The sequence below is a fragment of the Lepus europaeus genome, chromosome 14 (genome assembly GCF_033115175.1).
Source record: "Lepus europaeus isolate LE1 chromosome 14, mLepTim1.pri, whole genome shotgun sequence".
Lineage (NCBI taxonomy): Eukaryota > Metazoa > Chordata > Mammalia > Lagomorpha > Leporidae > Lepus > Lepus europaeus.
Genome location: NC_084840.1, coordinates 63283561 through 63311317, shown reverse-complemented (window position 1 = coordinate 63311317; position 27757 = coordinate 63283561). Strand labels below are relative to the sequence as shown.

The following is a 27757-nucleotide window of genomic DNA, read 5'->3' as shown; positions in this document are numbered from 1 at the left end:
TTTTCTGTTCAGGGCCACAGAATAACTCTTTCAGGCTCTGTCGGGAATATTTCTGGTCTTCGTTACAACTATGTTGATACAGTCTGACACAGTCCAAGATGACAGGTTAAAAAAAAATGGCTGTGTTCCAACATCATGGGTATGTATTCCAATACCCAATAATATGGATATTGAAATTAGATTTATGTGTGGCCATATTTATTCCTTTTTTCATTCATTTAAAAAATATAAAAACCATTTTTAGCTTGTAAGGCTATGGCTGGTGTTTGCTAAGCCCTGTAATAAAGCAGCATCTGAACTGGTAACACTGTGATGTTAAATAATGAAAACAATTAGAATTTTTGGAACAATGCTGACAAAAGAATCAAAATTAGCTGTGACTTTGTCTAACTACAACTAGTTAGATGAACCACAACTCCAAAGTATATTGTCAAAGATGTAAAAGCACGTTAATTTATCTACACATCTTTTGGGGACTTAGTTCTTTTAACAGTTTTAGCACTTATATGGGGAAAAGCATAAACACTGTGGCCTAAGAATATGGCTCCAGACATCTAGAACTGCTTTCAGGCCCCAAAGCTGCAATACAGTTTTAGGGCTAGAGCAGGGTTGAGGTGCTGGTTTCTGTGTTCAATAAAGCTATGAATTTGGGAAGGAGTGAGTCAGAGTGCTTAAGTGTAACATACCCTGGACCAAGAGGTCAGGGTCTAACCTCAGTCTCCATCATAACCTGTGCTAAGTCTCACCCCAGTGCGGCTCATTTCCCTGCTCTGTGAAATGAGGAGGCAAGTCTACATGCTGTCTGTTATCTCTGCCAATTTTAGTATTCTAGGAATCTTGGCATGAATTCCCCAGAAATACAATGTCTGGGGTCAAGAAAGCTCAGGACTGTTTTTCTCCTTCCCTGAAAACCGACTAGGTGATCTCTATGGTATCTAAGCATCCACCAGGCCTGAGATTCTTCGCAAACTTTCATGATCATAACAATCACCTGACGAAGATTCGGATTCAATTCATCTGTGGTGGGGAGATGCTGCTGGTCCATGAAGCACAGTAACAGACAATTCACAGTCCTGTTTCAGAACTACACTGTAGAAGCCACAGGAAGTGAAAAAGGCCAAGTGGCTAAGCATTGTGCACAGAGGGCCACTGAAATAGCAGCTCACCCTCTTCCTTACACCCTCCACAGCAGTCATCTGCTAAGAGCCTGGGGGGCGCTTCAAAGGCTGTTTAATTCTCTAGGCTTTATTCTATGATCTTTTTGATTTCCTTCATTTTCTTTTTATGGTCTTTTTTTTTTTTTTTGACAGGCAGAGTGGATAGTGAGAGAGAGAGAGACAGGGAGAAAGGTCTTCCTTTTTGCCGTTGGTTCACCCTCCAATGGCCACTGCAGCCGGCGCATCTCGCTGATCCGAAGCCAGGAGCCAGGTGCTTCTCCTGGTCTCCCATGCGGGTGCAGAGCCCAAGGACTTGGGCCATCCTCCACTGCCTTCCCGGGTCATAGCAGAGAGCTGGCCTGGAAGAGGGGCAACCAGGATAGAATCTGGTGCCCCAACCGGGACTAGAACCCGGTGTGCCGGCGCCGCAAGGCGGAGGATTAGCCTGTTAAGCCATGGCGCCGGCCAATGGTCTATTTTTTAAAAAAGGCTTATTTATTTATTTGAAAGGCAGAGAGAGACATCATCCATCTACTAGTTCACTCCCCAAAATGGCCATAACAGCCAGGGCTGGGCCAGGCTAAAGCCAGGAGCTTCATCCAGGTCTGCCCATGTGAGTGCAGGGGACCAAGCACTTGGGGCATCTCCCGCTGGTTCCCAAGGCGCATTAGCAGGAACCTGGATCGGAAGTGAAACAGCCAGGATTTAAACTAGCACTGCATTTGGCAGCTTACCCTGCTATGCCGCAGGCCCCTTGTGGTCTAACTTCCATCTCGTTTTGATTTTCTGCTTGGAATTAAGAGCTGAGATGGTCTATATCACAGGTTAGGAGAGTACAATTTTAACATGGGAAAAGTCGATTGTTAATATCATAAAAAAATTCAGGTTGGTAATTTACTAAAAATTTCTAACACAGATTGTTTTCAATGCTTTATTTCACTCCCCAAATACCCACAACAGCCATAGTTAGGCTAAGCTGAAACCCAGAACTCAATTTAGGTCTTCCATGGGGTCCCAACTGCTTGGGTTATCACTTGGCGCCCCCTGGGGTACGCATTAGCAGAAGGGTAGAATTAGATCCATAGCCAGGAACTGAATCCAGGCACTCTGATACGGAATGCAGGTATCCCACGTAGCATGGTAACTGCTGTACTAAATGCTCCCCACCCCAAGAGAGATCTTAGTAGGCAATAAACAGAAGTCTCTCAGGCATTTATTTTAAGGTGAAATTTACAGGTTGCAATAAAATAATGAGACAATTATTTGTACTTACTCTCTATCTAGTACAAAGAAATGAATAGAATTACAATTTAAAAACTGTCCTGACTCTAAAGATACCAATGCTGGGAAAGGTCATATATACGAAAGACAAATACAAAACTGTATTTTACATAATGTGAATAAGTGGGACAGCCATGCTACTTATCTGAATAACTTTTAGGATAAAATTACCTCTGATAAAGCTGAAGAGAAGTGATTGCAGTTTTTATGCATCAAATGATAAGCATTGCCTTTGTATTCTTTTCCCAGTTCTTCTACAATTTTTTCTATATCATCTTCTAGGAAGTCAGTGCTTCCTAAAACAACGGCTTCTCTTAAAGAAGAAAAAAAGGATGGAAGAAAAAAAAACACAGAAGTGAGACTTTCAGGTATTTATATAAGTAGGATGCTTAAACACTTGCTTATTTCTGGAAATATTATAAGTCTAAAAGGTAATTGAGATTTATGTTTAATATTTAATTACTTTAGCTTTTTCTTATTTACAATAAGTATACTACTTCTGAATAACACAAATGCACAAGTTATTTTCTTTATGAAATGTCATTACATAAAAAACATAGCATCAGTTACTTTCACAGCTATTATATTGTACTTACATCATTAGAGACCCAGATCCATATGAAACACATGTTTGCTTAGACTTGCCACCAAAAGTTGGCCATATTTTCACTTAGAAACAATGGATTTTAAGTTAGGCATTTAAGAAAGCAAAAAATACTTAGGAAACCCTTTTATCAAGTGGTCTTGCCAAAGGAACACCTAAAGATTGGAATCAGGATGGCATTATAGCACTCCTATGTGTAAATATTTCAATTTGGTGATAAGCTAAGAGAATTATGGATGTAGCTCTCTACTGAATTTCAACATTGTGAATGTCATTTCCCTCTTTTTCTCTGGCAAATTATTATTATAGGCCCACAAGTTTTTTAAAAGCTCCTTGAAGCTAAGATTCTAAATATCACTTTATGTAACATTCAGATGTCAATGCTGCGCAGGAGGTAGGAAGCTCTGAGTGCAGTGACATCCACACATTTTAGAGTAAACATCACATGTGATGTAGGTACCTTTACAATCATCTCCAGGTTGATCAACTCTCTAGTTATCTCAAATTTAGAAACAGTGTCTCTTTCATTGAGAGAATGAAGAGATTTTTAACACTGGTAGGTAAGTCATAACAACACTTTCCTCCTCTCCAAGCAGGAAATTGAGAGGAAGGAATCAATAGAAAAGTTTCTGAAGCAGAACCTGAGTTAAATAACATTTTAGAAGTAGACAAAGCAACAGAAGTTTATTTCAGGGCTTTTTTTTTTTTTTTTTTTTTGGCAGAAGGGGGGGGGGTTGATAACCATCTTTATACAACAATGTAAATAGATGTAATTTTAAAGTGCCAGCCAACTAAAAGTAACAAACATTTACACTTTTTAGATTTTAATCTATAGAAAGAATTCTGTATGCCTGAAAATAAAACTTTGGCACCTAAGACAGCGTAATAAAACTGTATCCTTCCTACTTACTTAAATTTAAATGTTTCTCCTAGTTCAGAAGCATTTCCTGGGGAAATTTCAAATATTCCAGAAAAAGGGTAAGGATGGCCACCATAAGCAAATTCTGAAAAGAGAAAACTCATAATTTTTAGTATTTACTGCATAAAATTTAACCAGAATGCTTTGGATTTTTAACTTTTCCAGTCATAGTAAGGAAGACAGACTCCTCCCACCCTTTTTAGCTTTAATAGCACCTAAATAATTAAATGATTTCACAAGCATCTCATTTAGTTATTACTAGCATAGAACAGTTGTCACAAGACCTGAAACTTGATAAATATAGCAGTCAAGATTATCTTTTATTTTTTATATTGGCAAAAGGAGAGTAACTATCACTCAAACGTAAACACAGTTTCTCATTTACATCGTGCCAAGCTAAGCAGGTGGTCAGGTCAGTGATTTGCCACTTTCTGAGTTAAAGTGATCTAATTTCAGACTCACACTTCACACTGGAGAAAACTAATCCTAGTGCGTTTTCATGGGTCCTAGGATCAAGACTCGTTAATGTCAGAGACAAGTCAGTACATTACCAAACCCGAGACACTGAATTCAATTCTCAAGAGTAAGATGCCTATATAAATGTATTTAAAATCTCTTTCTCCCTCTCACACACACACTTACTTTTCACACCAAGTCTTTAGCCAGGAAGGAACTATGAGGGTATTTCAAAAAAGCTTATGGAAAAAGGGAACTAAAAGATAAGTTTGTTTTGGTGGAAAAAAAAAAGATTTTCTTGAAATCCATGCAGTTTTTTCATAATACATATTTTCTATTAACTTTTTGAAGGCTTCCTATTGATGAATTTCAAGGTTTTTTTTTTTTTTTTTTGCACCAAAATAAACCCTTGATTCCATTTTCCATGAATTTTTTGCAGTGCTCTGTACATGTACTAGTGATTGTATGTCCTTCTCATAGCTGTAGACTCTCATCTAGAACAAAATGGACAACTGAAATCATATCTCTGGCTACAATCTGGATATCCCAATGACTTAAAAATTCTAAATCAATGTTTGTTAGTCGCATCACTTAAAATTTATTAAATATAATCTTTAAGGTCTTATGATAAAGTACAGGGAAAAACAAGGCAGACAGTAAATTTTGATTTACTTTTATTCAGACCTCTCAGAAAACAGCATGATATAGATAAGAGATAATGTTTAGCATTCAACTTTGAAATATAAATTTTTAAGTACTAGAATTTTATAAAAATGATTGTTATTTGGATTTTTAACTTTTCCAGTCATAATAAGGAAGACAAAGACCCTCCCCCGCCCCTCCCCCGTTTTTTAAATTCAGGGAGCAATAATTCTTTTTTTTTTTGACAGGCAGAGTGGACAGTGAGAGAGAGAGACAGAGAGAAAGCTCTTCCTTTGCCGTTGGTTCACCCCTCCATGGCCGCTGTGGCCGGTGCACCGCGCTGATCCGAAGGCAGGTGCTTCTCCTGGTCTCCCATGGGGTGCAGGGCTCAAGCACTTGGGCCATCCTCCACTGCACTCCCGGGCCACAGCAGAGAGCTGGCCTGGAAGAGGGGCAACCGGGACAGAATCCGGTGCCCCGACTGGGACTAGAACCTGGTGTGCCGGTGCTGCAAGGTGGAGGATTAGCCTAGTGAGCCGCGGCACCACCCTAATAATTCTCTTTCAAGAAAATATTTGGTCCTAGTTTGCCCAAAGTTTACATACATATGTTTTGAATGATGTTTCCAACTCATTTTATGAAGGGAAGCAATGATTATACAAGGAATTAGCGCATGGAAGACACTTGGGCTGAAATTCTAGTTGTTAATTATTGGCAATATGACCCTTGGCAGATTTTGAGGGTCAGCTTCTTCATTGGAAAAATGCCACATGGATCTGCTGCAGTCTGCACATCATACAAATTCAAGCTAAAAAGGATTAACACACCAATTCAGCTAAATCCAAATCAAATGAGAGCAAAACGCAACCGACTATGATCCCACTCATAGCAACACTCAAATCTCTGAAAACTCTCAGCCAGAGCCCCTCATTGTGTTTTAGGATTATTTGGTAGGTGTGCCTTGAAAGTTAAACAGAGCTTGAGTGGCAGATATTTCTAGCCAAGACTTAATATGCTAGCTCATGTGAAATTTTAAAACACCATACTGATACACTTCAATGAATGTGTCTTCCCCGTTACTACACAGCTAAAGCTGCTATGTAGTCCTCAGGGATAACCCTGAATAAACTGCAATAATAGATTCTAAGAGGTCACAAAGTTGCCTGGCTAAAGACTACAGGGTGAGTTTATGGTTCAAATGGATATATTATCACAACTCTGATCAAATCAGTAATGTGATCTTAGGCAGCTGGTTATTAGCTACAACTTGATCAGGGAAAGATATTCTTGTGCCAAAGTGGGCATTGGAACAAAGGAGAAAGCTCTTCAAAACACAGCTGCCTGGTTTGAGTGGCTCCTGTCATAGCAATCATAATGAAAGGTAATAAAGACAAAGGCTATCACTGAATGAAATGTTAGGTAAAACCAAAGGCAGGGTGTGTTCAGTGATGTTTTCAGCTTTGTAGATATTTAAGGCTATAGAAATAAATTTATAATTGAAATTCCCTCAGGAAGCTGGTGTTTCAAGTTTGACATTCTCTAGCACCAGACCTTTTCCAGGTAAAATGCTGGTTTTTATCATGCTGTTTCAAGGTGCAAGGTTACTTAGGAGCTCCAACATATACAAGGTGCTTTTAAAAGTTTGTGGAAAATGGAAATAAAAGATTAGCTATTTTGGTAAAGAAATTTTTGAAATCCACATAATTTTTTCATAGTATGCATTTCCCAGGAACATTCTAACGACCTCTAGTATGACTGGATTGCTCCAAAACAAACTTATTACCTTTTAATTCCACTCATATTAGAGCAAAACACAAGCATCATGATATGGCAATCTCAAAAGGAAAATATTTTTTGAGACAATATTTAGAGGATAATGAAATGGATGTACACTCTTGTATTCTGAGTACATTCTTACAAAAAATTCTATCTTGCACATTTTTCTAAAACACACTAAACAGATATGGGGAGATTTTTCTTCTACTTTTCTGCAATAACATATGGAATAGTTTTTAAAGACAAAAACCTTTAAGAAGTATATTTAAATTGTGTGTACACATACCTCTGCCATAAACTTCAATTCCTGAATGAAAAACTCCAATTCCAATAGATGAGGTGTATTCGTTCATCCAGTACTAAGGAGGGGGAAAAAGAAAGATTCAGGACATACTTTTTTTTTTTTTTTTTTTGTGACACCATATTTTAGGAAGTGATTATTATAAAATCTTTCACTAGAGAAATTTTATAGACAAAGGGAAAGTACACACTCCATGAAGTGCAGAGAACCTGAAGAGAGAAAGTAATGCTTTTATAATCCAGTTTTTTGTTATTTACAATTCCCATGATAAAGACACCATCGTCTTTTGCCTGTGTCTCATCTTATCTGGACTGCTTTCCTGGGACCAAATGAATGTCTCGATCTGAGTACAGGCACATTATTTAGAGGTTAGTATATAAGCAATCACATGTAAGCATGGTAAGCTGGGAAAGCAGTGGCTTTTGTAAAACAAACCAAAAAAACCCCCAATGCTTTCATGTTTATTTTTCTTCTAAGAGTTTACTGTCATCCTTTGATGAACTCTCTGAAGGTAGGGATATTTTCTTCTTTTTAACAAATATTTATGGCATGTGTCCTAACTTCTGACCCACTAGGAAATTTAATAGGAGTGATATTGATGTGGGCAGGGAGGTAGCTAGCGAACAGGAATGGAGGGTTGCCAGCACGGGTACTGCAGCCCTGTGTCTTTCCGTGCAGACTGCAGCTGCTGGGATTTTTGCCGTTAAGAACTAGTGCCAGCTGGAAATATTCAATATGGCTGCAGGCTGGGTTTCTGCAATGACCTTTAGGTCTTTATAATGTCATTATAATAAAATCATCATGGCAGACACACCCACTCCCATCAGCCTCCTGACACCATCCCCATGCCACCTGATGGGGTAGGAGGACAGCTTGAAACATGGTTTAGGATAACACTCCCTCTCTTGAGGTTGCCTATGCTCCATGGAGTGGGTACTTTTCTTTTGTGTAAGTAAATCTTCTCTGCTGCCCTTTATCTACATCTTTCTCAGCTGAAGACAAGAACCTGGACAGAGCTTGGCCATGGGCAGCCCCACAATGTAAGAGGTGAGGCAGCCAGGAGCCTGCAGCAAGAGCTGGAGGCCCACTCAGAGCAGTCAGTTCTGCCAGATCTTGACTTCCTTCTGCTTAAGAGTCTTTGTTTTTTTCTCCCTTTCTTTCCTTCACTCCACTTTGACACACTATGGACGAATTCCTCTTCACCCAAACCATTTCTGCTCTGTGTAGCAACTGTTGAAAGTTTGAAGGCCATGAGTTGATATCATGCAGATTAGATACTTTGGGGACGTTTGTGAGGTTTCTAAGAGCAGCTAAGACTTGCTCCCAAGCTATGTGGGGCCTGGAGGCTCTCCTTGTTTCTACTGCTAACCCCCTTCACTTACGCCTTCTAAATCTCCCTAGGAGGCCACTGTTAACTGGATGCAGGAGCACTAAGCAGGCTGCTGCTTTGCTGAGGCCTGAAATCTCTTGTGCCCAATGCCGTACACCCCAAGCAACAGGGAACTCTCCCTGACCGACAAGGCCTAAATGGAAAGGCCCTTATCAGTCTCACAGGCACATCCAAAGGATAACTCTGCCTACTTGTATGAGCCACATGAGGAGCTCAGGTTTATCTTCAGAAAGGTAAGTACAACTTTTGCTTTTGCCATACACTGCTCCTTCCGGAGACATCAAGGCTGTTGCACTCCCTGCTGACATGTGTTTTCTATTTCTATTTTTCTCAGGAAACTGCTAATGTCAGGTAAGCTTCCTGGTGAACTTTTCCATTATAATGGGAGGAAAAAAAAAATCTTACTACATTCTACGAAATTGCTTTAAGAAAACTATCGGGGGTTGGCACTGCGGCAAAGCAGGTGACTTCACCGCCTGCAGTGCCAACACCCCATGAGTGCTGGTTCGAGTCCCAGCTCTCTGCTATGGCCTGGGAAAGCAGTAGGAGATGGCCCAAGTCCTTGGGCCCTGCACCCATGTGGGAGACCCAGAAGAAGCTCCTGGCTTCGGATTAGCCCAGCTCCGGCTGAAACAGCCATTTGGGAAGTGAACCAGCAGATGGGAGACCCCTCTCTCTGCCTTTCAAATAGGTTTCTTTCTTAAATAATTTTAAAGATTTATCTGCTGCTGTGGGTGACTTAGCCCAGAATAGTGGTTAGGCCCTACAGTAACTATAAGATTCCCTAGCTATGGTGGTCATGGACAACTAACTAGCCCTAGATTATCTACTGGCAGAACAAGGTGGAATATGTGCAGTGATTAATAAAACCTACTACACTTACATTAACGGCAGGCTAGGAGGGACAGATTTTTGGGGAAGAAGTGGAGAAAAACACAGACTCTCTGAGACACAAGGAGAGAAGACAGAGACACTGCTGTAGCCAGCCCCCCTGGTGCTTCCAGCTGCTGGCTGGGAGCTGCCATCATACCACATCAAGGTAGGAAGAAATTGTTGTGCACCCTGCCACTTGAAGTTTGAGCTGAGAGAGAATTCTGAACTCACCCACTGACTTTTACTTCAGGCTGGAAAGCTGACTGGGTTCTGAGCATCTTGCCAGGCTTGGAGCAGGGAAGCCACCTTGTGCACCTCCCCAGTGCCATACTTGACAGTAAAAAGTTGTGCAGTTAGCCTCTGTTCTACCAGCAGAGTCAGGGCAATGTGTGGGGCAAAGGATGGGTCCTTGGCATTCTGCAACTGTGGGAGTTTTGGGCATCAGTCCCAGAGCTACACTCATGTACTCTATGTGGGAAAGGGAGATTCACCTTAACTTCTGGGGGCTAACAACAGAAGCAGCCCATAAAAAAATCTGCTCCTACCCTGGGAGAGCTGGGTAATGACCCTACTATACCCTGCAGCGCCAGTACTGTAACGATTCATTCTAAATTTCTTGATGCCACTGGAATCTACCTAGTGGACTTAGGGAAAAACCTACCTGCATTGCACCTCTCTGGACTCACTCTTCCACAGTAAAATCTCCTGTATACCTATGGTTACCCTGTAGGAGTGGAACAGGTTCAGTCATACTCCCTAGTTGTAGGACTAGGGCTGTTGGTATTAAAAGCCACAACACCAGTTGGACTCCATATATAGAACCTGAGGAAGGGTCCATCCACATCACACAGTCCTAGAGCCATAGCAATTGGTGCCACAAGTCCCGACATCACTCAGGCTTTCCAGTAGGACAAAGGGGCAACCACTTGTCTCCCTCAGCACCAAGAACAAGGCCTAGGCTATCATATTTGCTAGGGAGACTGACACTGAACTCTGTGGACCAAAGAAACCCTTATTTATCTCAAAGCCACAGTTCTATTCCCATGAACTACAGCGCACTAGTCCACTGTCACTTATAAATCACACAGAGATTGCACTCCCAGGCTCACACAGAATCGGAGCCAAAAAGCCAAGTGATACCCTGCATAAACAGTTGAACAATTTTTACAATAAAACCTATTCTATAACCAGATGGGCAGACGTCAACATAGGGACACAGGAGACAAGAAGAAGCAAGGTAGCGTGACGCCTCCAGAGAAACACACTGCTCCTCCAGAATTAATCTTGAACTGAAGGATATCCATGAAATAACAGTTATAGAATTCAAAATAATGATTGTAAGGAAACTCAATGAGATGCAAGAGAATAAAGAAATGAGGAAATCAATGAGTGACATGAATGAAAATATTACTAAGGAGACAGAACCCATTAAGAAGAACCAAACAGAAAATCTGGAGATGAAATCTTCAATCAGTGAATAAAAAAGATGATTGACAGCTCTGACAGTAGAACAGACCAAGTGGAGGAGAGAATTTCTGACCTTGGGGACAAGAATTCTGAAATAACCCAATCAGATAAAAATACAAGAATTAAATGAAGAAAGTCTATGTGATATATAGGATACTGTTAAATGACCTGATGAAGAAAGAGGAAAAAGGCATAAAGAACCTCCTAAATGAAATAATAGTTGAATATTTCTCAGGACTTGAAAGAGACATGGATATCCAGATACAAAGAACCCAAATAAGCCTTAACCAAAAAGTCTTCTGTGAGGTATATTGCTGTGAAATTGTCAAAAGTTAAAGATAAGGAAAGAACCATGAGGACACTAAGAGAAAAGCATCAAGTTACATATAAAGGAAAACCAGTTAATAGACTTCTCAGTGGAAATCCTAGAGGTCAGAAGAGAGTGGGATGATACACTCAATGTCTTAAAACAAAAAAACTTCCAAACAAGAACATTATATCCAGTGAAGTTAGCCTTTAAAAGTGAAGGAGAGGCCGGCGCCGCCACACCAAGTTATAGTCCCGGTTGGGGCGCCAGATTCTGTCCCAGTTGCCCCTCTTCCAGGCCAGCTCTCTGCTATGGCCCGGGAAGGCAGTGGAGGATGGCCCAAGTCCTTGGGCCCTGCACCCCATGGGAGACCAGGAGAAGCACCTGGCTCCTGGCTTCGGATCAGAGCGATGCGCTGGCCGCGGCGGCCATTGGAGGGTGAACCAACGGCAAAAGGAAGACTTTTCTGTCTCTCTCTCTCCTAGGCAAATAAAAACTTAAGAATTCACCCCCCACAAGACCAGGCTTAGGAGAAATTCTGAAGGGTGTCCTGCATTAGAAGTAAACATGAAAACACGTGTCTGGGCTGGTCCTGTGGCATAGCTGGTAAAGCTACTGCCTGCAGTGCACTGGTTCGAGTCTCAGCTGCTCCACTTCCAATCCAGCTCTCTGCTATGGTCAGGGGGAGCAGCAGAGGATGGCCCAAGTCCTTGGCACCCACGTGGGAGACTCAGGAAGCTCATGGCTTCAGATTGGCACAGCTCAGGCAGTTGCAGCCACCTGGGGAGTGAACCTGCAGAAGACTCTTTCTCTACCTCTGCAACTCTGCCTTTCAAGTAAATAAATCTTTAAAAAAAATTGTTACCACCAAATTCACTAACAGAGATGGCAAAATCATTATCCAATCAACAAAATGACAGGTCTTAATTCTTAATACTAATCTTGAACATAAGTGGAATAAATTCACCAACTGAAAAGACTTTGGTTGGCTGAATGTATAAAAATCCATGACCCCACTATATGGTGCTTAAAAGAAACTCACTTCACAAAGATACACACAGACTGAAAGTGAAGGGTTGGAAAAAGATGTGAACAGGCATAGCTATCCTGACATCAGATAAAACAGACTTTAAATAAAAAAAGTGAAGAGCTGGAAAAAGATATATACCAGGCAGATGGAAACCAAAAGTGAGCAGCTCTAACTACCCTGATACCAGATAAAACAGACTTTAAAATGATAAAGGACAGGGGCTGGTGCTGTGGTGTAGCAAGTAAAGCTACCACCTGCGGTGCCAGCATCCCATATGGGTGTTGGTTTGAGACCGGCTGCTCCACTTCCAATCCAGCTCTCTGTTATGGCCTGGGAAAGCAGAAGATGGCCCAAGTCCTTGGGCCCTTGCACCTGTGTGGGACACCCGGAAGAATCTCCTGGCTCCTGATGGGCGCAGCTCTGGCCGTTTCGGCCAGTTGGGGAGTGAACCAGCAGATGGAAGACCTCTCTCCCTCTCCTCTCTAACTCTGCCTTTCAAATAAATAAATCTTTAAAAAAGGACATTATATTTTGATAAAAGGTTCAATTCAGCAAGAACACATTAACAATCATAAATATATATGCATGAAACACAAGACCACCCAGATATATATATATATAGGAAATACTATTAGACCTAAAGGGAGAGATTGACTTCAACCCTACACATCAATGGACAGGTCATCCAGACAGAAAATAAATATACATTGCATTTGAAATATACTGTTGAGCAAATGGACCTAACAGACACAGTCTTTTTCACTCAACAGTTATAGAATATACTCTTCTCATCAGCACATGCAACATTTTCTAGGATAAACCACATATTAGGCCACAAATGAAATCTCAGCAAATTTAAAGGCCAAAATCATATCGTGTATCAGACCGTAAAGGAATTAAAACTAGAAATCAACAAGAACAACAACAGAACAGTCATAAATGCTTGGAAATTAAACATGCTACTGAATGATCAATGGGTCATTGAAGAAATTAAAATTTCTTGAAATAAATGAACACGAAAACACAATATATCAAAACCTGTGGGATGCAGAAAAAGCAGTACAAACAAGGAAGTTTATAGCATTAAGTGCTCATATTTAAAAAGAAATATCTCTAAGATTTAATGATGCATCTTGAAGACTTAGAAAAATAAGAATCAAACCCAAAATCACCTGGATGCAAAAAATAAGGATCAAAGCAGAAATTAAAAAAAAAATAAGCAAAACAAACCTCTAGCCAGACTAACAAAGAAAAAAATTGAAAACACTCAAAGGGGTCAGTGCTGTGGCACAGCAGGCTAAGCCTCTGCCTGTGGCACCGGCATCCCATATGGGCACTGGTTCTAGTCCTGGCTGCTCCTCTTCTGATCAAGCTCTCTGCAATGACCTGGGAAAGCAGAAGATAGCCCAAGTGTTTGGGCCCCTGCACCCACGTGGGAGACCCAGAAAAAGCCTCTGGCTCCTGGCTTCGGCCTGGCCCAGCCCTGGCTGTTGTGGCCATTTGCACAGTGAACCAATGGATGGGAAGACCTCTCTCTCCTCCTCCTCTCTGTAACTCTGCCTTTTTAATAAATAAAATAAATCTTACACAAAAACAAACGAAAAAAACACCTGGGGCTGGCACTTTGGTCCTGGAGTGCCAGCATCTCATATGGGCTCCGGTTCTAGTCCTGGCTGCTCCTCTTCTGATCCAGCTCTCTGCTATGCCCTGGGTAAGCAGCGGAAGATTACTCAAGTCCTTGGGTCCCTGCACCCTAGTGAGAGATCAGGAAGAAGCTTCTGGCTTTGGATCAGCTCAGCTCCAGCCATGTGGGGAGTAAGCCAGTGGTTGTAAGACCTTTCTCTCTGTCTCTCCCTCTCATTGTAACTCTCTTAAGTAAATAAAATCTTGGGGCCGGTGTGGTGGTACAGGAGGTTAATTCTCTGCCTGCGGTGCCAGCATCCCATATGGGCGCAAGTTCTAGTCCTGGCTGCCCCTCTTCCACTCCAGCTCTCTGCTATGGCCTGGGAAAGCAACAGAGGATGGCCTAAGTACTTGGGCCCCTGCACAGCATAGGAGATCAGCAAGTAGCTCCTGGCTTTGGATCAGCGCAGCTCCACCCACTGTGGCCATCTGGGGGAGTGAACCAGTGGAGGGAAGACCTCTCTGTCTTTCCCTCTCACTGTAACTCTACCTCTCAAATAAATAAATAAAATCTTAAAAAAAAACCAAAATCTTAAAAGGATAGAAAAAACCCTCAACAACAAAAAATCTAGTTGAGAAATGGGCAAAGGACTTCAATAGATAGTTCTCAGAAAAAGAAATAAATGGCCAACAAATATATTAAAAAATGCTCAACATCACTAGCCACTAGGGAAATGCAAATGAAAACCACAATGAGGTACCACTGCACCCCTGAGAGAAAGGCTAAAATCTAAAACAGTTAAAAATGGCTGGCAAGGATATGGACAAAGGGGAACACTTACACACTGTTGGTGGGAATGTGAATTAGTGCAGCCTCAGTAGGAAAACAGTGTGGAGATTTCTTAAAAGGCTACAAATAGACTGGCGAAATAATCCTGCAATCCCACTACTGGGTTTATATGCAAAAGACTTGGATACAATATACCAAAGAGATACCTGCTGATGCTGTGGTCCACTGGGTTAAAGCTCTGGCCTACAGCGTGAGCATCCCACATGGGTACTGGTTTGAGTCACGGCTGCTCCACTCCCAGTCCTGCTCCCTGCTAACGTGCCTGGGAAAGCAGCAGAGGATGGCCCAAGTCCTTGGGCTTCTGCACCCATGTGGGAGACCCAGAAGAAGCTCTTGCCTTCGGCTCAGCCCAGCTCTGGCCATCTTGGGAGTGAACCAGCAGGTAGAAAACCTCTCTCTCTAACACTTTCAAATAAAATAAATCCTACCAAAAAAAAAAAAAAAAAAAAAAAAGTACCTGCACCACCTGGCTTATAGCAGCACTGTTCACAATAGCCAAAATTTGCAATCAACCAAGGTATCCATCATCAGATGAATGGATAAAGAAAAGGTAGTAAATATACACAATGAATTATTATTCAGCTAAAAATAAAGGAAAGTCTACCATTTACAGCAAAATGGATGCAACTGGAGGACATCATATTGAATGAAGTACACGGCACCCAGAAAGACAAATAACCACATGTTTTCCCCTATATATGGGAGCTAAAATAAAAAAAAAAGAAAAAAAGAAAAAAATGTCTTGGGATATTACTATTACTGCAAATATACTTTTGTAAAACTTTGCTTATACCTTTGTCAAACCAATAGTTAAGAATGTTACAGGGGCTGGTGCTGTGGTGCAACAGGTTAATGCCCTGGCCTGGGTGCCAGTTCTAGTCCTGGCTGCTCCTCTTCCAATCCAGCTCTCTGCTTTGGCCTAGGAAAGCAGTAGAAGATGGCCCAAGTCCTTGGGCCCCTGCACCCTAGTGGGAGACCCGGAAGAAACTCCTACCTTCGGATGGGTACAGCTCCGGCTGTTGCAGTTATCTGGGGAGTGAACCAGCAGATGGAAGACCTCTCTCTCTGTCTCTGCCTCTCTCTGTAACTCTGTCTTTCAGATAAATAAATCTTTAAAAAAAATGTTATACTACTTTAGTTTTAATGAATTGTGATTACTTTAAAATTTGCTATATATGGGTGAAATGGTCATTTTTCCATTCAATTATTGCATATAGCCATTATCTATATCCCCACTGTCTATATCTAGAGTCTTTTTGCTTTTTTCCTTGTTAAACTTCTTATTTGATGCAATATTAAGCCTTTTTACTATAATGTAAATTTAAAATGTTATCTCAAAAGCTAAGAAAAAAAAGGGAGGGAAGGAGTATCATTATATTCTTCGAATTATATCTACAGATCACACTGAATTTGTTAAAAACTAATTAAAAAAGAATTCCGTTGATTAGCTGGGAGAAAAGCACTCTGGTCTGAAAAGTCATGTAGAGGGCCAGGTGGAAGGAGCTGTCTGTAACCATTCTCAGAGTATAGTGAAGAGGAACAGCTCCCCGACAGACCCCAAAATAATATTTTCTTTGTTCTGTGAGAGATATTTGGTGTTTTATGAATATAAACCCCTCGTGCAAAAAAAGCAGTGAAACTCTTCCCCTTCCTGGCTATAGTGACGGGAGTTTCTTATCTTTGTTTTCTAATAAACTTTTTTTGCAAAAATTGAAAACAAGACAAAACAAAACAGTGGGCTAATGGAAAAAGACATCAAAAGGATGTATGATGAGGTCAGGCAGTTCCATGATTTTGGCAACAGAAACTCATCAGCTTCCACCATCTGGAAAGTAAAAAGTGCTGCTCTTCTCAGACATGGTTCTTTATCCTGTTCTGTTTTTTGCCTCACGTATACTCATGTTAAATCTCTGTCTTCCAGAATTCAACACCTTCCTGTGAAAATGATGGTCATGTAGAGATTCTGACCAGTACCAACAGCTGTGGGCAACCTTGTAGCTCCTCTATTGGAATCACTACAGCAGCTGATGTGCTACTCTGACACAGCTTGAAGAAGCTACAAAAGATGGACCTTGGTCCCTCAGCCTCTCCCAAATATTAAAGGACAAAAGTTGCTGAAGGGGGAAATGACATAGGCAGGGAGCTAGCTGGCAAAGAGGAGCTGAGGAATACATGTGTGTCACAGCGGCACAATGTGCTGCCCGAAGCCTACCCTCGTTAGTACTTGGGCTCTGCAGCCCAAGAACTGGCCCTGCTACAAACGTCCAAAATAGCTGCAGGCTGGGTTCCTGTGATGACCTTGAGGTTATTATACCAAAATTACTACAGCTAACAACACCATTCCCAACATGCATTTGATTTCATCATACTTCTGAAATTCCAAAAAACAGGTCATAGAAATGGGTGGTAATCAAGTCTCACTCCAAACTGTCTCCTTTGAATATTCAATTAAACCTCTCACCAGGAGGCCAGTGCTGTGGCAAAGCAGGTAAAACTGCAGTGCTGGCATCCCATATGGGCGCTGGTTTAAATCCCAGCTGCTCCACTTCCGATCCAGCTTTCTGCTACGGCCCAGGAAAGCAGTAGAAAATGGCCCAAGTCCTTGGGCCCCTGCACCCACATGGGAGACCTGGAAGAATCTCCTGGCTTCAGATCGGCACAGCTCCAGCCGTTGCAGCCATTTGGGGGGTGAACCAGCAGATGGAAGGCCTCTCCTTCTCTCTGTGTAACTCTGGCTTTCAAGTAAATAAATATTATAAAAAACAAAACAAAACACCCTGCACCAGATTAACACCCCATGCCTCCTGATAGTATAAGAGGACAACACTCAACTTTATTAAAGGCAGCATCTCTCTTTAAAAAAGATTTACTTATTGGAAAGACAGAGATATTTAAAGGCCTGCAATAGCTGGGAATGGTCCAGGCAGAAGCCAGGAACTCCATTCTGATCTCCTACATGGGTGGGAGAAGGGAGGGGAGCAGATATGATTAGGGTGGGAGTAGAGGAGTATAAAGAGATCCTTTCATTTTTAGCTCCATAAATTTCAGGTTTGTTTTCCTAAATTTTTATAGTATGTACTACTTTAATAATTAGAAAAATATCAAGATAAAATACTATAAATGTTTGATTATGATGAAGCTGAAAATGCATTCACTTAATACATTTAATCTATGGAACACCACAGTTTAATAACAGTACACTCTATATTATCTATCGGCTGATTACCCAGGAATTTTTGTGAGGTTGATTGAGGGAAGAAACGTAGAAGCGAGCCTCAGAAGCAGACCCACATTTGCAAATCCAAAATCTTGACCTTGTTTGACAACTTTGTTATGTGGGTTCCCCACCCTGCCCTTAACGGCCCACAGCTGCTGCTATCACTGTGGTCTATACTGCACATCACTAGTCCAGAAAAGATAAACACTCAAAATTCAAATTCTATTCATTTATATGAAAGAGTTACAGAAAGAGACTGAGAGTGTGTTCGTGCGCACACTCCCCAGATGGCCACAACAACCGGGGCTCAGCCAGGCCAAAGCCAGGAGGAGCCAGGCACTTCTCTGAGTCTCCCACGTGAGTGGCAGGGGCCCAAGCACTTGGGCGATCTTCTGCTGCTCTTCCCAGACCATCAGCGGAACACCAAGCGCTCGAACTAGAGCCCACATGGGATGCTAGCGTTGTAGGTGGTGGGCCCACTCACCATGTCACAATGCCAGAACCCCTCCCCCCAAATTCACATATATGATTTCTGCTGAATGTATACAGCTTTCACACCCTTATAGAGTTGAACCATTCTAAGTTGGGGACCATCTGCACTCTCTTAAGAGATTTCTTTTACTTGAATCTTTATTTTAAGAAAATAGGTTTATATATTAAAAAGTCATAAGCACAAGGTTAACTGTGGCATTATTAGCATTAGTAAAATACTGGCAACAACCTAAACACACATCTACAGGGTACTGGTTCAATAAATTATGATATGTCACGGCTCTCAATTCTTTACTGACATGCCTACCCAGTCTGTCAGGTATATTATCATTATATTGACTTGCATTCTTACTGTGACTCCCAAGTCTGAAATTTTTTTCTTGTGTGGAAATGAGAACCTCTGATCCAGCCATCTCTGGGAACATTTTGACATAGCCAATCAGAAGAGAACAAGAGCTATGAATACAAGCCATCCTGTTGGATCATATGACGAGCCCTCTGGACTGCGCAGAGGACAAGTTTCCCCAGGTCACCTCCAAACACATAGGACGGAAAGCTAGAAAATAACCCATAACCAGCTTAAAACACCCACATGCCAACTAGAAGGTACAGAAGACAGACCTTCACCCATTCTCCCACTCCGTAAGATTATGGATTACTTCTCTTGAGGGGAGAATAAAAGTTACCACAGTAGACATTAGCCTATGCATGTGACAGGGGCTGAAGAACAAAAACTGAAATTCTTTGTGAGGCAGAATGAGAGAACAAATGTAAAGCAAGTCTTGGAGGCAGGGCAGCACCTGCACATCAAAAAAGTCTTGCCTGTGTTCAACAATCTTGTTAGGTGGGTTCCTGCCTCTTCCAGTGGCGAGTACTGTAGGGGAATCTTCCCCACCCTGCACCAGTAACACTGCTGATAAAATCCTGGGAGGCAGTTCATGAATTCTACCACCAGAAAGCCTTCCAACCAGGCAACATCCCAGAGGTGGGAGGAGGAAGGAGAAATAGTGGGCCCATTCCCCTATCTATAAAAACACTAAACTTAAAGTAAATGCACACTGGCTCTCAGTTCTTTCGTGAAATGCCCGCCTGGTGTGTCAGGTGTATTTTCTTCAATAAGCTTTGGTAGCATGCTTACCGCTTTGCCAAAAAATAAAAAATGTTATGATACAACTACACAATGAAATCTATGTAGCTGGGGCTAGCATTGTGGTGTAGCCAGTAAAGCCATTGCTTGCAACACCGGCACCCTATATGAATGCTGGTTTGTGTCACAGCTGCTCCATTTCCCATCCAGCTCCCTGCTGATGGCCTGGGAAAAGCAGCAGAAATTGTCCCAATTTTTGGGGTTCCTGCCACCCATGTGGGAGACCAAGATGAAGTCCTGCCTCTCTGTAACTCTGAAAAAAAATAAATAAATAAACCTATGCAGCTATAAAAAAGGAGGCGGGTGCTCTTGAGGAACTGATAGGGAGGAATTTCCAGGATACATTTTTTAGGAGAAGAAATGCAAGTTGCAAAATAATGTAGACAAAGTTTCTTTGCTTGGCCTCACTGCACTCTCTCTACTCAGGCTCCTGAACTTCCTGTGGGCCCAACTATACGCTTCCTATGTCAGTTCAGCAAGAAACCCAAATGCTTGGTCATCCTCCACATCACATCAGGTTTCTCATCTTCCACCATCCCCCACGTGATGTCTGATTACTCTTGCTAGTCTTCAGAAGGAATCTTGTTAGTTTACCCAGAATCCCCCTTATTCCTGACGTTTCTTCCTTTAGTAATTGCCCATCCATCGCTCCCTGCCCCCAACTATGAATTTTCACTTGCCCATGCCCATATCGTATTTAGGGTTGGGCCCAATCTTTATTCCCCACTGCAAAATCTCATTGACCTGGTCTTTCTATCTACTGCAATGGTAGATAGTCCTAAAAAGTGTGCCTTACTTTGAGTTAACAAGTATCACTGATTTCTTTGACAGTACATTATTTTTTTTTAAAAAAGATTTATTTATTTATTTAAAAGTCAGATTTACACAGAGGAGAGGCAGAGAGAGAGGTCTTCCATCTGCTGGTTCACTCCCCAGATGGCCGCAACGGCCGGAGCTGCGCCCATGCAAAGCCAGGAGCCAGGAGATTCCTCCGGGTCTCCCATGTAGGTGCAGGGGCCTAAGGACTTGGGCCATCTTCCACTGCTATCCCAGGCCATAGCAGAGAGCTGAATCGGAAGTGTAGCAGCCGGACTAGAACCGGCGCCCATATAGGATGCTGGCACTTCAGGCCAGGACTTTAACCCACTGCACCACAGCGCCGGGCCGACAGTACATGATTTCATGTGACAATATCTGTAGCACATTTTAGGGCAAGCAAACTACTCTGACAACGTAAATCTGGCCTGCCTCTTTGTATTTGCAAATAAAGTTTTAAAAAATTTTTTAATTTTTTGACAGGCAGAGTTAGACAGAGAGAGAGAGAAACAGAGAGAAAGGTCTTCCTTCCAATGGTTCACCCCCCAAATGGCTGCTATGGCCAGTGTGCTGCGCAGATCCGAAGCCAGGAGCCAGGTGCTTCCTCCTGGTCTCCCATGCAGGTGCAGGGCCCGAGCACCTGGGCCATCCTCCACTGCCTTCCCAGGCCACAGCAGAGAGCTGGACTGGAAGAGGAGCAATCGGGATGGAATCTGGCGCCCCAACCAGGACTAGAACCCGGGGTGCCGGCGCTGTAGGCAGAGGATTAGCCTAGTGAGCCATGGCAGCAAATAAAGTTTTACTGGTACATAGCCATACCCATTAATTTACAAATTATCAAGGGTTGCTTTTGTGATACAATAGCTGAGTTGAGTAGTGAGACAGAAATCTAAAATATTTACAACAAAAGGATCTGTAAGGGGCTGGTATCATGGTGCAGTAGGTTAAGCTACTGCTTCTGATGCCGGCATCCCACACTGAAGTACCAGTTAGAGTCTTGGCTGCTCCACTTCCAATCCAGATTCCTGCTAATGCACCTGAGAAGGCAGCACAAGGCCCAAGTGCTTGGGATCCTGCCACCCTTGAGGGAAACCCAGATGAAGTTAATGGATCCTGTCTCTGGCCAGGATCTAAGGATTCTAAGTTTGGGGAGTGAACCAGGAGATGAATGATTGATTAATCTCTGCTTTTCTCTGTCACTCTGCCTTTGAAATAAATAATAAATACATCTTTTTAAGAAAAAAAATTTAATTATTTGAAAGAGAACAACAGAGAGGGGTCTTCCATCTCCTGGTTCACTCCCCAAATAGCCACAACAGTTGGAGCTGAGCCCATCTGAAGTCAGGGGCCAGGAGATTCTTCTTGGTCTCCCTGTGGGTGCAGGGACCCAGCACTTGGGCCATCTTCCATTGCCTTCCCAGGCCATAGCAGAGAGCTGGATCAGAAGTGGAGTAGCCAGGACTTAAACCAGCACCCATATGGGATGCCAGTGCTGCAGGTCAAGATTTAACCCACTGTGACACAGCACCAGCCCCAATAAATACATCTTTTAAAAAAAGGATTTGTAAGACCTCTGAATTATGCACATATCTATTTGCTTATTTTTGTTAAAAAAAAAAAAAGAAAATATCAGAAACTCATGAAAATAATTACCTACAGGGAATGGGTGAAAGGGAGAGACAGAAGACTCCTGAGAATATCATAATATCTTGTCTTGACATTTGAACTATGTAAATATTTTACAAAAAGTTAAACTTAAAATGTTAAAACCAAAAGAGAGAGAAACATACCTTATCAGCTGAATCCAAAAACAAGTGAACCTAGCTGTGCATCAAACTGATGACACAACCACACCGAAAACAGAAAACGAATGTAAGCAATTTCTGAATCTAGAGATCTGCCTATTTACCCTTAATGATACACATTCTAAGGACAGAAAGAAGGGCAAAGAAATCCTGAACTTAGATTTGTTATTAGTATTGCTAACATTCTACAACTATTTTGCATGTATTGTAAGAATAACACAGTGTTGGTGGGAACCTGAGTTCTGTGTTGGTGGAATGAGATATGAAGTAAAGTAGAGGGGAGGGTAAAGAAAAATCCTGTGTTGTGGGACTTCTAACAGGAGGCATGTGCATGAACTCATGATTAGACATTATATTTATATAATTTATATGCATCTGCCCATTGGAGTACAGTGAACATAATGTCTACATCTTGGTTACTCTACTGTATGGACCCATGGCTGCTTGAAAAATAACTGATTCCCAATCACAGCAGAACAAGTCTAAGGTAAGTACTCAAAGAATGATGGAGATATATCAAAAAACACAAGAACTGGCCTGAAGGGGCTTAACTGGGTCAGCTTTGGGAAAATCTGAATATCAGAAATAATAGGACCATGAGTTTAGCATAGTACTGAAGACACCTGCATCCCACAGTGGAAGGCATGGGTTTGGTTTCTGGTCCCCATTCCCAATTCCAGCTTTCTACCACCACAGACTGAGAAGCAGTGGTGCTGACTCATGTAACTGGGTTCCTGCTACTGACATAGGAGACTTTGGTTGCATTCCTGGCTCTTGGCTGTGGCCTTGCCCAGCTGTGGGCTACTGCAGGCATTTGAGAAGTGAACTATGTGTCTTTTTACCTCTCAAATAAAATTTAAAAATGTTTATCCGCCTTGCGGCACCGGCACTCCGGGTTCTAGTCCCGGTTGGGGTGCCGGATTCTATCCTGGTTGCCCCTCTTCCAGGCCAGCTCTCTGCTGTGGCCCGGGAAGGCAGTGGAGGATGGCCCAAGTCCTTGCCCCTGCACCCGCATGGGAGACCAGGAGAAGCACCTGGCTCCTGGCTTTGGATCAGCGAGATGTGCCGGCTGCAGCGGCCATTGGAGGGTGAACCAACGGCAAAGGAAGACCTTTCTCTCTGTCTCTCTCTCACTATCCACTCTGTCAATAAATAAATAAATAAATAAATGTTTAAAGATTTTTAAAAAGATAACAATAATGACTGATGTTATATGCCTCTGGATGTGATGATGAAAACAGAGTCCACAGTAAACCGGAAAAGTGAAGGGAGTGAAAGTTCATCTTTACAGAAGACAGCCAGCTAATACATGGAGACATAAGGACAGAACTTGGATATCCCATTTTGCAGCCCCTAGTTGATTCAGGCAAGGATTATGGGTGCTAAAAGGAAGAACGGTTGTTAGAGAATGATATTCAAGTGGTTTCAAAGTATCACCCCCCCCCCCATTTTCTCTAAGTTACAGTGAGAAAAGATACCTTTCCAATGGAAAAGTCTGTTGAATTCTTCTTATGCAAATGATCCAAAATGAGCATCATCCATAGCTGGACAAACTGATGTTATGTGTGCTTCTAGATGTGATAAAATACAAAAGCTGCAACATTTCCTTTGTTGGTTTTCTTGTCAATAGGATGTAACCATATTGAAAATCAGGTGAGTCTGGACTGTGAATTTTACAGGAAAAATGGCCTGGTCTTTTAACAGATATCAATGACAAGAAAGTCAAAAGGAAGCACAGGAAGGGAGGCCATTCCTGTATGGCAACTAAATGCAATGAATGACCCTGACCAGACCCTATACTTAAACCAAAATAGCTAAAGAGGACATTACCGAGACAATGGGAGAAATGTGAATATAGACTATAAATTAGACAATACTATATTAAAATTTCTTGGGTTGGGGCCGGCGCTGTGGCACAGTGGGTTAAAGCCCTGGCTTGAAGTGCCGGCATCCCACATGGGCACCGATTCTAGTCCCAGCTGCTCCACTTCTGATCCAGCTCTCTGCTATGGCCTGAAATAGTAGTAGAAGATGGCCCAAGTCCTTGGGCCCCTGCACCTACATGGGAGACCTGGAAGAAGCTCCTGGCTCCTGGCTTCGGATTGGTGCAGCTCCAGCTGTTGCGGCCATCTGGGGAGTGAACCAGCAGATGGAAGACCTCTGTGTAACTCTGTCTTTCAAATAAATAAAATAAATCTTTAAAAAAATGTCTTGGGTATGTCATTAGTTGGTGAATATCCTCTTAGGTAATACTTACATAAGTGTATACACAGATGATTACTGTGTTTGTAACTTTCTATGTAAGTGTGTGTGCATGTAAAACAGTAAAAATGTATGAATGTAGGAGGGTGTAAAGATGGAAATGTATCAAAATATTAGAAACTGGTGAATCTAGGTGAAGGGCACATAGATTGCACTCCTCTTTTAACTCCATTTGAGAGATCCAAAATTTTCAAAATAAAGTGAATGATCTAGTCTGACTCCTTCAACAGAAGAGATGCCAGGGCTGGCGCTGTGGCGCAGTGGGTTAAAGCCCTGGCCTGAAGTGCTGGCATCCCATATGGGCGCCAGTTCGAGAGCCAGCTGCTCCTCTTCTGATTCAGCTCTCTGCTATGGCCTGGGATAGCAGTAGAAAATGGCCCAAGTGGGAGACCCGGAGGAAGCTCCTGGCTCTGGATTGGCACAGCTCCGGTCGTTGTGGCCAATTGGGGAGCGAACCATTGGATGGAAGACCCCTCTCTCTCTCTCTCTCTCTACCTCTCTCTGCAATTGTCTTTCAAATAAATAAATTAAAAAAAAAATAAAAAAAGAGATGCCTTTCCAAGTTTCTTGCTACTCTCCTAATTTCTCACCCTTTTCATGGAGTGGAAAACATCCCAAGATACCATGCTTGTCTGTGTAAAATTCTACTACTCTTTTTCTAGTTAATGGTGTCCTTGGCAGCCAATTTGTAGGATTTAAGTTGCCTTTTCCAATTGAGAAATTTCAATTCTTATTCCGTTTGCAACCAGTAATTTGGTAGGCATGCTGATCTGCCTAACAATGGCACCATCAAGCTTTCATTCTGGATGCAGACAGCTCTCTTCTTTAAAAGAGAAGCATTTATTTATTTGAAAGGCAGAGCAAAAGCGAGAGCAAGAGCAAGAGTGAGAGATCTTCCATTTTCTGGTTTACACCCCAAATGGCTGCATCAGCTGGGGTTAGGTCAAGCCAAGTACTTGAACCATCATCTGCTGCCTTTCCAAGTGGATTAGCAGGGAGCTGGACAGTAAGTCGAATAGCCAGGACTAGAACCGGCACTCTGATATGGGATGTGGGCATAACAAATGGTAGCTTAACCTGCTGAGCACAATGCCAGGCCTCAGACAGCTCTACTTTGAAGTGGTCTCTCCTCTTTTTACAGTGTGAACTTCTCATTCAAAACAGAATATTTTCCAAAAAGAAACATATACATAATGGTTTGCCTATAATAAAAAGATTTCCCAGGGGGTGTCCTACTATGACTGAAAAGCCCAAGGAAGTTTTGGATGTGGAAAGCTGGGAGACTGGCACAAGGAATGTCCCACCTGAAAAGTCCACCTGCCCCTTTCTTGGATGGAAAAAAAAAAAAAAAAAAAAAAGGCACTGGAAATAAGATTGCTCTCGGTGCTGAAGGGAGAGAAGGTCTCCCAGGTTTCCTCATGTCCTTGTCTGAGGACAGATAGTTCCTGGAACTCAGAAAGCTCCCACAACCCACACAAACATCTCACTTATGGAGCCATAGGTGATCTTGGATGCCACAGGTAGAAATACTGATCTCTTAATGGATACAGGAGCCACTTACTCTGTACTGAATTCTCACGCTGGACTCCTCAAAGAGCTGTATCATCATGGGAGCTGATGGCAAACCACGCTCCCTGGTTTTCCAGATGGGAGATGTCCTCATCTGGAATTTGGAAATGCCAGAGTGTACAACTCAAACCTTTACAGAGATTTGCTGTCCTCCCTGGGTGCCTCTCTCAGGCTAATGAGACAGGTCCCAGCTTGGATAACCTCCCTACAGAAGTCCAAAATAGAACAGATCCTCGATTCTGGGATCAAAGCATACCTGGATGGGGGCTGTACATACTACTCTCCAAATGGGATTTCTAGCTGGGTACACTTGTCAAGAGGCTGAGCCTCTGCCTGGCATGCCAGCATTCCATATGGGTGCCGGTTTGTGTCCTGTCTGCTCCTCTTCTGATTCAGCTCTCTGCTTACAGCCTGGGGAAGCCGTGGAAGTGCTTGGGTGCCTGTACCCATGTGGGAGACCCAGAAGAAGCTCCTGGCTCTGGATCATCCCAGCCCCGGCCATTGTGACCATTTGGGGAGTGCACCAGCAGATGGAAGACCTCTCTCTCTGTCTCTCCCTCTCTCTGTCTGTAGCTCTGCCTCTCAAATAAATAAATATTAAAAAAAAAATCCTAGCTGCCCTTTTGCAGAAATTAATCAACTAATCATAAAATTTATAGAGATATGCAAGGGCTCTAGAATAGTCAAAAAATTCTTGAAAAAAAATCAGAGGATTTACACTTTCTGATGTCAAAACTAGCACAAAACTATAGTACTCAAGACAGTGTATTACTGGCCTATCAATACAAGTGAGGGCTCATGTCTGAAACCTCAGTTCTATTCCATTCATCCAATACAGATGAATGGAATAGAACTTCAGGTTCAGAAGCAAACGCTTAACATTTACAGTCAAATGTTCTTCAACAAGGCTACTAACACAATTCAACAAGGAGAGATTAGTCTTATCAACAAATGGTAGAAGGACAACTAGACATCCACATGCAAATAAAGTAACTGGGTTCCAACCTCAGATCACATAAAAGGTTAATTCAAAATGGGTCAAAAACCTAACTGTAAGAGATTTAAAAGTATAACAAACTTATTATCATAATCTTGAATTAAGAAAATTGCCTCTTAGATATCAAAAGCACAAGCAAAATAAGAAAAAGCAAACTAACCACCAAAATTAAAAATTTTGTGTTTTGAAGGATACCATCAAGAAAATAAAAATGCAACTCCTAGACTGGCAGAAAATACTGGCAAATCATATACCTGATGTGGAGACCTGCAACTACAACATATAAGAACTCTTACTATAACTCAAAAATAAGACAACCCAATTAAAAAACAAAGGCAAAGGTTCTAAATAAGTAAAAATTTCTTCTGGGGCAGGCACTGTGGCGCAGCAGATTAACGCCCTGGCCTGAAGCCGGTTCTAGTCCTGGTGTTCCTCTTCCCATCCAACTATCTGCTGTGGCCTGGGAAAGCAGTGGAAGATGGCCCAAGCCCTTGGGCCCCTGCACCCATGTGGGAGACCCAGGGGCGGCTCCTGGCTTCAGATCAGCACAGTTCTGGCCATTGCGGCCAACTGGGGAGTGAACCATCGGATGGAAGACCTCTCTCTTCTCTCTCTCTCTGACTCTCCTCTCTCTGCGTAAATCTGACTTTCAAATAAATAAATAAATCTTTAAAAAAGTTTCTTCAAAGTTTCAAAGAAGATAAACAAATGAAAAGCTACTGTTAGATACTGCTTCACATATATCAAATGACCATAATCAAATACAGATAACAACA

The 27757-nt window shown here is 42.2% G+C and overlaps 1 protein-coding gene across 1 annotated transcript in view; it reads right to left on the bottom strand.

Annotated features, from left to right (window-relative positions):
- Nucleotides 1-27757, bottom strand: part of DESI2 (desumoylating isopeptidase 2) — a 77690-nt gene that overhangs the window by 13197 nt on the left and 36736 nt on the right. The window contains exons 2-4 of the mRNA XM_062210722.1: nt 7122-7194; nt 3953-4046; nt 2610-2751 (exon numbers count right to left, since the gene is read on the bottom strand). Coding sequence (XP_062066706.1) covers nt 2610-2751; nt 3953-4046; nt 7122-7194 — 309 coding nt within the window. The remainder of the gene's footprint in view (nt 1-2609; nt 2752-3952; nt 4047-7121; nt 7195-27757) is intronic.